Source organism: Nannospalax galili, unplaced genomic scaffold (assembly GCF_000622305.1).
Source record: "Nannospalax galili isolate Female #2095 unplaced genomic scaffold, S.galili_v1.0 scaffold473, whole genome shotgun sequence".
NCBI classification, from domain to species: domain Eukaryota; kingdom Metazoa; phylum Chordata; class Mammalia; order Rodentia; family Spalacidae; genus Nannospalax; species Nannospalax galili.
Genome location: NW_008334092.1, coordinates 1,032,493 through 1,041,585, shown reverse-complemented (window position 1 = coordinate 1,041,585; position 9,093 = coordinate 1,032,493). Strand labels below are relative to the sequence as shown.

The 9,093-nt window shown below is 47.4% G+C and overlaps 1 protein-coding gene across 1 annotated transcript; it reads right to left on the bottom strand.

The window, feature by feature from the left end:
- Positions 1-4,796: 4,796 nt before the first annotated feature.
- Positions 4,797-7,532, bottom strand: LOC103730924 (toll-like receptor 12). The gene has a single exon (XM_008829243.1). It carries the CDS (start codon positions 7,530-7,532, stop codon positions 4,797-4,799), a length of 2,736 nt encoding a protein of 911 aa, XP_008827465.1.
- Positions 7,533-9,093: the final 1,561 nt, after the last annotated feature.

Genomic DNA, 9,093 nt, shown 5'->3' with positions numbered 1-9,093 from the left:
TTCATCGTTATTTCCGAATAATGTGAATATAGACTAAGTGGTTGCTTTATTCCACCATGAATACTTTGGGGTATGAGCAATCTAATATAAAGCTGGGAGTGTGGAACTTGAAGTCAGGCATCAATCCAGATCCCAATCCCAATACTTCCTAGCTGTGTGGCCTTGAATAAAGTACCACATTGCTTTTGTCTTCATTTGTTTGTTTTTTCACCTGTAAAATACAGGTGATTTAACAGAACTTACACTTCAGAGTATTTTGAAGATTAAAGCTATTATGTAGGTAAAGCCTGGCTGCCAGAGTCAAGCCATTTGTGTCTGAAACTTACTTCCAAGGCAGGATGCACTTCTTGCCACTCACTAGTTGTGAAAACTTAGACAAACTACTAAACCTCTTTCATGTGTGTATTTGTGTGGATGAATGTATGTGTGCATACAGGAGCACATGCTCGTAGAGGCCAGCATTGAGGTCTTTCCTGGTGCTCTCTCTCTCTCTCTCTCTCTCTCTCTCTCTCTCTCTCTGTGTGTGGGGGGTAGTGGTTTGAAAATGTCCCCTCATAGGCTACAAGTATTTGGACATTTTGTCCCCAGTTGGCACTGTTTTTGGAAGTCTTAGAAGATGTGGCTATCCTGGAAAGCATGTCACTGGGGGGGGGGGGGGAGCTTAGAAACTGATCTCCAGTTGCTCTCGTTTCCTGTTCCTACTTGAAGATGTGAGAGCTTAGCTTCTGCTCCTCCTCCAGCCACCTCTGCCACCATGCCTCCCTGCCATGATGGACTGTAATTCCCCTGGAACTGTAAGCTCAAATAAACTCTTCCTTCTATAAGTTGCTTTGGGTCAGTGTTTCTATCACAACAACAGAAAAGTAGCTAACATACTCTGTCCCTGCCTTATTTTTTTAAATACTTATTTTTATTTTAATGTTTGTGTGAGTATGTTGCCTGCATGTGTGTAAGTGCATATATGTAGTTCAGTGCCCACAGAGGTCAGAAGAGGGCGCTGGATCCCCTGGACCTGGAGTTATGGACAGTTGTTAGTTGCCATGTGGGTACTCAGAATCAAACCCAGGTCTTCTGCAAGAGCAGCCAGTGCTCTTAACCACTGAGCCATCTCTCCAGCCCCTCTTTTTTTTTTTTTTTTTTTTTTTGAGGCAAAGTCTCTCACTGAACCTGGAGATCAAAGATTCAGCTAGGCTGGCTTGTCAGTGAGCTCTGGGAATCTACCTGTCTCTGCTTCACCCCCAACCCCACTCCTGGCTTTTATATGAATGCTGCAAACCTAAATTCAGGTCCCCATGCTCGTGCAGCAGGCGTTTTACTGACTATCTCCCAAGCTCTTGATTGCTAAACCTTGTAATGCTCCAGTTTCTTCATCAACAAAATGGGAATAATAATGGAATTATTGTTGAGACAATTGTGAGAATTGTCGAAACTACGTGAACAAATGAGTAAGGAGCTTGGTATCTGCCTCGCACAGAGAAAGTTTAATAACCATTGGCTATTCTTTTTATTAAGAGCTATAAAACTTTTTATAGTAATTAGCATTTAGAAGGGGCTCACTGTATGTTGATTACTTTTAAAGTTAAGGAAATTCAGCATCTTAGTTTTAATAAAGCACTTCAAATTCTTTCCCCTTAGCCAGGCGTGGCAGCTCATGCCTTTAATCCCAGCATTTGGGAGGCAGAGGCAGGCATATCTCTGTGAGCTCGAGGCCAGACTGGTCTACATAGTGAATTCCAGGTCAGCTGGGGCTACAGGGAGACCCTTTCTCAAAAAGCCCAAAAGAATTTCTTTCCCCTTTAACTATATTCTGACTTACTTGCCAATATTTACTTAGTGCATGTAATACTAACCTATTAACACTCCTCAAAACAGCCCTATGTGATTGTTATTGTTAACCTCAACTTAGAAAATGGGGGTAGGAGAAGGAAGAGGAGGAGGAAGAAGAAGAAGAAAGGAAGGAAGGGAAAAGGAGGAGGAGGAGAAGAAAGAGGAGGAGGAGGAAGAGGAGGAGGAGGAGAGATTGATTGTAACAATTTTTCCCACTCTGGAGAACCCTGCTCAAGATCACATGGGAAATAATTACAAAATCTGGAATTTCAACCCCTGAGCCTGTAACTCCAAAAGCTTCCTTCCTGTCTGCCTGACTTCATGGAGAAGACACCATAGGAGAACGAGGGAAGACCTGGGGTAGACAGTGAATCAGTAAGGATGGCTGAATGGACTGGAGCCATCTGAGCACGTCGGGGCCTGAAGGTGAAAAGGTAGCTAGCTTTGCAGGGTCGGGTAAGAATTTCCTCAGCAGCGACGTCTGTTTTGCAGAGGAATGGAGATGGTGTACAGCAAGAGAAACACACCGTTAGAACACAAGAGGGCGCCCCTCACCCTAAATCCAACCTCCGATTGTTCCTGTGGCATCTCTTAGCCTTTGTCTTATTAAAACCTGGCATTTTACAGAAGTGGCAAACTAAAGAAATTCATAAGAGGCCAAATACCCTGTACCCTGCCATATGGAACTAAGAAACAGCCTGGCCCAGTCCCGTCTTCTGCCTGATTTGGCAGTGCCTTGTGCACTTGTCTACCTGAATCCTCTTTCAGGGTCAGGACTAGACTCCAAGGATGCAGAGTCGAATCATATGTGTCCTTGCCTCCCTCCAGAGTCTGATTTCCAAACTCTGAATCAAGTACTCCAAGGAGTAAAACCTTTTGGAATACACACTTCCAACTAATGTGTATTAGCTCATATATGATGCGCATGTACTAATATATAATTTTTAATTTATTATTTTTAGATTATGTGTATAGTGGGAGTGTAGTGCACATGAGTGCCAATGCCCTCAGAGGCTATAGGTATTAGATCCCCCTGGTGCTGGAGTTACAGGTAAACTCGCCAAAGTAGGTACTGGGAACTGAACTTGAGTTCTCTGCAAGATCAGTATGCACTCTTAACTATTGAGTCATCTCTCCAGCCCCCTTGAATATAACTTTTATTGAACATCTGTAATGTATGGGTAAGTCTTTCTCTTAGTATTTTAGTCACATGAGCTTACTTCATCCATACAAGACCCCAAGAGAGGGTGTGAACGCTCTATTTTACAGAACAGGAACCTTCTGTACAAAGGTTAAGTAACATACCAAAGCCACACAGTTTAAGAGCAGACACTCTAGCTTCAGAAAAATGTGAGATTTTAAAAGTAAAGAGAAATAAAACTGGGCCAAATGATGCATACCCCTGTAATCCCAAATCCCAGCACAGGCTAGGCTACAAGAGGCACTGTCTCAAAAATCAGAAAGAGAGAGAGAGAGAGAGAGAGAGGTGGAGGAATGGAGGGAAGAGGAGAGAGGAAGGGAGTGCCTGAAACAAAGGCACTGTATCAAAAATCAGAAAGAGAGAGAGAGAGAGAGAGAGAGGTGGAAGAAGAGGAGGAAGAGGAAGAAGAGGAAGAAGAGGAGAAGAAAGAGGAAAGATTGATTATAACATTTTTCCCACTTTGGAGAATTGTCCTCGAGACTCCCAGGTCTTTACTCAGTCCTTTGAGACAAAAGGGTACAGGAAATTGTGAGAGTCCAAGAACACATTTATCCAGGCTGGAAGCTTAGCAAAGGCCTCTGAAGAAACTAATGGCTGAGATGAATTCTTAAAGGATGTTTAGGTAGTCCCCAGGGGCAAGGCATTCAACAGTAAAGAAGCAGGGTATATAAAGGCCCAGAGGCAAGAGTACTCTGAGAGCAACAAGTAGCTCTACATGGCTACAGCATACAATATGATAATATTGCTTTGAGGCTCAAATGGAAAATCTATACAAAGACACCTTCATGTTTTCGCTGAGGATAATCAGTCTGCTGCCTCCTAGACAGCATCCCAGCTTTGTGGTCCTTAACTGCCAACTCTTCTGTCCTGGTCTGCTTAACTATCAACTTGATACCAGCCTAGAGTTATCTAAGAAGAGAGCCTGAACTGAGGGATTAACTAGATCAGACTGCCCTATAGGCATGCCTGTGAGGGAGGTCTTGATTACCAATTGATGTAGGAGGGCCCAGCCCACTGTAGGTGGCACCATCCCTAGGCAGTGGTCCTGAACAGTATAAGAAAGCTAGCTAAGTAAAAGCTGGTCTGCAAGCCAGGAACTGGCCTCCTCCATGGTTCCCACTGTACTTCTTGGCTGTGAAGTGAGTTCCCTGGTCGGAGGTGATGCTGTGTGGAACAGCAAGCAGGCCTGCCTCCAAGCTCCTGCCTTGAATTCTTGCCTTGATTTCCCTCAGTGATGGACTGTGACCTGAATAAAGCATTCATCCGCTACTTGGCTTTTGGTCAGAGTATTTTTTTTAATCACAGTACAGAAATGAAAATAGAGCATATGTAATCCTAGATGCAGAAGAACCCCTTGGCCTCTTGAACATCAGCTTGAATTAGGCCTGGCCCCAAGTCTCATATGTTTAGGCTCCTTCCCCACTTCTCTCTATGTTTCATGAAGTCCCAACTTTATTTCCCTTTTCCTTTTGTCTCATGCATTTCTACAAAATAAAAGTTCAATTAAGCCAAGGATTTCATGGATTTAACAAATTTACTGAGGATTTGGAGATCCTGGGATCCCATCACACACCCCATAGGGACCTGCCATCTCCTAACTTTTTCCATGCAACCCCATGAGCCTCCCAAAGCCCATGTTCCCAGCTTCTAGTCTCCTACGTCTATAGAAAGCTGACTTCATTCAGCCTCACAGCACCCCTTTCCCCCACCACAAATACACTGACTCCCTACCAGGCTGGTTTGCTTCTCCTACCCCACATGCATCCTCCTACTCCAACCCAGGCTGCTGCAGCCTGCTCCTCAGCCAAGTCCAAAAGCCCTCCTTTCTCTCCTCTTCCTTGGGCCACAAGCAGTAGTCTCCTCTTCTGAGTAACCGGGCCAGTCTATGGTAGCGAGGGAGCTGGTGGCGGGAGATGGGTTCCAGGAAGATCAGCAGGAGTACTGGGGGGTAGGGAGCAGCCAAGAAGAGAGAGGTGGCCAGACGGAGCTCCAGACGACAGCGAGGGGTACACAGGGCCTGGCGACTCAGCACACAGAGTGTGACGCGGCTACCCATCATGCTGTCTGCCACATTATCAACTACATCCTTGCCTGGCTCAAAATCTCTCTCAGGGAGGCAGAGGCGTAGCCCCCAGCCAGTTGGAGGGAAGCCCTCCAGAGCAGGCAGCAATTCCCGCATCACCCAGCCCTGGTCTTGCCTGCAATGAGACACGAACATATCATAAGGGAACTTCTTTCTCTCATCCTTCTGACCCCTCAGTCCCCGGAGCCAAGCCCTAAACAAGGCCTGCAAATAGAGGACCCAGAAGTTCCTGGCTTCCTGTAAGAGAGGCAAGGAGAGCAGCAGAATCAGCAAGGCAAGGCTGCTGCCAAAGAGAACCAGCTCCAAAGCCTGTGGGCAGTGGTTCCAGAGAAAGGGGAAAAGGGAAAGACTGGAGCGGCCCTCTGCTTCTGTCCGACACCTCTGAGGACCTAGTATGCATATGTATGTGTTGGGGGACCCTTTAAGCCAGAGCTCCACCCACACATTGGCACACTGACAGGCCAGGTTTGAAGACAGAATGTATACATACTCGGGCATCTGAGGACTATGTGCCTGCAGGCTATCATCCAGCACCAGGTCTTTCTCATCGTCAAGCACTAAGACCCGGAGACTGCCCAGACGCTGGAAAGCTGTAGCCGACAGTGACTTGAGCCCTGTACTACACAGCTGCAGTTCCTGGAGCTGTGGCAGTTCCCCCACTAGTTCCTCCAGCTGTACCGAGCGGGGCTGGGTTGTGGACTGCAGCGACTCCAGCTTCAGCTTCCGTAGGCTGGGCAGTCCAGTGATATAGCAGGGCCTGGGGTTGCTCCGAGAATCCCGTACCCACAGGGACTGGAGTTTGGGGAACTGCCAGAAAAAAAGGTTGTAGGTACCCTGGAAGCAGAAGACCTCCAAGCTACTGCCAAACAGGGATAGTTGATGAAGAGCAGGGAAGACCTCAGAGACATTCGGGACCCCCAGCTGCAGTCCCCTGCCTTTTATAGTCAAGGTCTGCAAAGCAGGAAAGACATTGGGCATCAGCTTCCAACGCACCATGCCTAAGGCTGCATGAAGCTCCAAGATGGTCAAAGTCCTGGGCAGGGACAGTACTGCCCCACGAGGGGCAGAGGGAAGCTGCAGTCTCAAGGTGTGCAGATTCTCTGCTCCCCAGAAGGCTGAAGTTGGGCCTGGCGATATGTTAGTGTCTAGCAGGCTAAGGGTGGTCAGTGCAGGCAGAGCAACTAACCAGTCCTCACCCAAGTTAAGCAGGGGATTTTTATCCAAGTTCAAGGTCTCTAGCTGCTGTAGGCCCTGGAATTCCCGACCTTCAAGAAAAAGCAGCTGGTTATCCCAAAGGAGGAGTTCCCTCAGGTGTGGTAAACAGGAAAAGGCGGCTGGGGTCAGGACTCGGAGCCCATTTGGGGACAGATTCAGGGTCCACAGTCCTGACACGGCTCCTGTCTCGTTCATGCACAGCATGGCACTCTGCAGTTGGTTTCCGGCCAGGTTCAGACTCTGAAGCCTGGGCATGGCAGCCAGGAACCCTGGTGGCAGATTAGTCAGGCCAGTGTTCCCAAGACTCAAGTTCTTCAGGCTGTGGCAGGAAGCCAGGGCTTCCTGAGCTATGTGGCCTATCTTGTTATAACCCACATTCAGTTTCTGCAGCTGAAAGTGAGAGACCACCTGGGCAGGCAGTTCAGCTGTGCCAGTGGCCTGTACAGACAAGGCAGTGAGCCTCTGCAGCCCCAGGCCCCTCACTGCTACCGCCTCCAGCTTCGTGCGTTCCAGATGCAGAGTCTCCAGCTTCAGGCCCTGAAGCGACCCAGGACTGGCCATCTTCAAGCCCTCATTGAGTGACAGATCCAATATATCCAAGGTCCAGGTATCCCCAGAGGAGGAGCCATGCACCAGATCTGGGAACATGCCAGCTAGCTCCCCAACATCCTGCAGGCAACTGTTCTTGACAGCCAGATGTCGTAGGTTGGGAGGCAGTCGGATACCCGCCCTCTTGTCCATACAGAAGCCATAGAAACTGAGTTTCTGGAGAGATATCAGGTCATCAAAGGCATCAGGATGTATAATGATGGGTCTCGTCTTTATAGGACCACCCATAAAAGAGAGCTGCTGCAGATGCCCCAGGCCCCGGAGAACTCCTGACTGGAGTTGCTTGAGATGCAAACTCAGAACCAAGACCTTCAGTCCAGGAAAGGCAGAGAAAGCATCCTGAGGCAGAGAAGACACAGAGCCACTGAGGATGAGCCCCTCCACTCTCCGAGGCACAACTTCAAATGCTTCCGTCAAGTTGGTCAAGGAGGAGCATGCCGCAACAAAGGATAGCTTGATGTCCAAGGGCAAGAATGCAAAGTAGCGGGAAACCAGGTGCCGATGGGAGCCTTCAGTCACTGGGCATTTGGAAGTGGTCCAGCCTGTTACCAGAGGCAAGAATAGGAGCAGTCCAGGCAGCAGCAAGTGCCTGCCCATCTTAACAGACCAGAGAAGCAGAGTCAGATCTGAAAGGAAATCCAGATCCTCCACCCATCCACACGTGCACATTGACAGTGCTCATATACCTGAAAGATCTAGGAGCATGGTCAGAGGGCCACAGTGCCTCCACTGTAGAAGAGTTGGGGAACTGAGAGGGAGGAGAACCAGAATAGGAGAAGGTTACCACTCGTGCTCCAAGGATCAGAGAAAGGAAGTTCACTGGTGGTAAAGTGGGCCCGGGTCTCACTTCTCTGTTACAAGAAAGCAAATGGGGTTTCTTTTCTCCTTCACCTCCTCCTCCTCCTCCTCCTCCTCCACCTCCTCTTCCTGCTTCTCCTCTTCCTCCTCCTTCTTTTCTTTTTGAGACAGGGTCTCATGTAACCCATGCTGGCCCCAAATTTGCTTTGTAGCTAAGGATACCCTTAAACTACAGATCTTGTTTCCATCTCCTGAGTGCTGGGATTACAGGTATGTGCCACCATGTCATTTATTCAGTACTGGAGATTGAACCCAGGGCTTTTCTGCATACTGGGCAAGTGCTCTTCCAACTGAATTACAACCCCATCCCCCACAAGCAGGATTTGTAAGCACAAAATCTTAGTCCAGTCAGTCAGGCTTTCACTCTGCCATGATTCTCAGTGGGGCATCCCACCTCTCTGATCCTGTTCTCTGTGAATAAACAGACTAACCCCCTCTTCACAGACTGCTACACATATGAATTTGGGTCAGCATGGGCCTCTCTCTCATCACTTTCATTATGACATCCTGTCTTTACTGACAAGAAAAAGTTCTTGATTAAACAAACAAAATAAAGGAGATGCTTTGTAAACAAAACAATACATCAAAATGATGTTACTGTAGATTCCACATGAAAATTCCAAAAGCCTCCAGTGTTGAGAGGACTGGTGGGCTTCATTCCTGCCCTTTGAGAGTGGGGCAAGGAAGGAAAGTCTCTATGGCTTGACCTTGACATGCATGACCAGAATGTGCTAGAACCCAAGGGAGAACAGAAAGAAAAAGAAAAGAGCTTTACAGTTATCTCGAACAAGGCAGGAAAACATTCAACAAAGCCAACATCTGTTCACAATTTTGAAAACTAACAAATTCAGAGAGAAGAAAATTCCTTGACTTAAAAGGGGGTATCTATCCCAGATCTACAAAAATATATAATCCTTAATGCATTCGGCTTATAGCTGGGAATGAGACAATCACATTTTTGTTCACCATTATAATGGACACCGAAGCCCATAGAATAGTAAATTAAAGAACATAAATTAAAATATAAATTAATAGTAATGACATTTGCTCAGCACAAAACCAACCTGAGGAAACACAGGAAGGAGGGCAGGAGACTAATTGTCAGGGTACCTCTCAATTCCCTGGCTCTGATCTCTTCCCAGGATGTTCCATAGGACCAGAATGGGGAGGGGTACCCTTAGTGTAATCCACTCAGGTAACGTCCCTCACAGAGAAAGTTGGACAAGAGCAAGTAGATTCGGAGGCCTCTGCTAAAGAAAGGCAGCACTGTTGGCAACAGAGAATTAGAAAACATACTTTG

Bases quoted from the DNA above. Each gene is read 5' to 3' on its own strand.
- LOC103730924 (XM_008829243.1), bottom strand. From the start codon at position 7,532: ATGGGCAGGCACTTGCTGCTGCCTGGACTGCTCCTATTCTTGCCTCTG.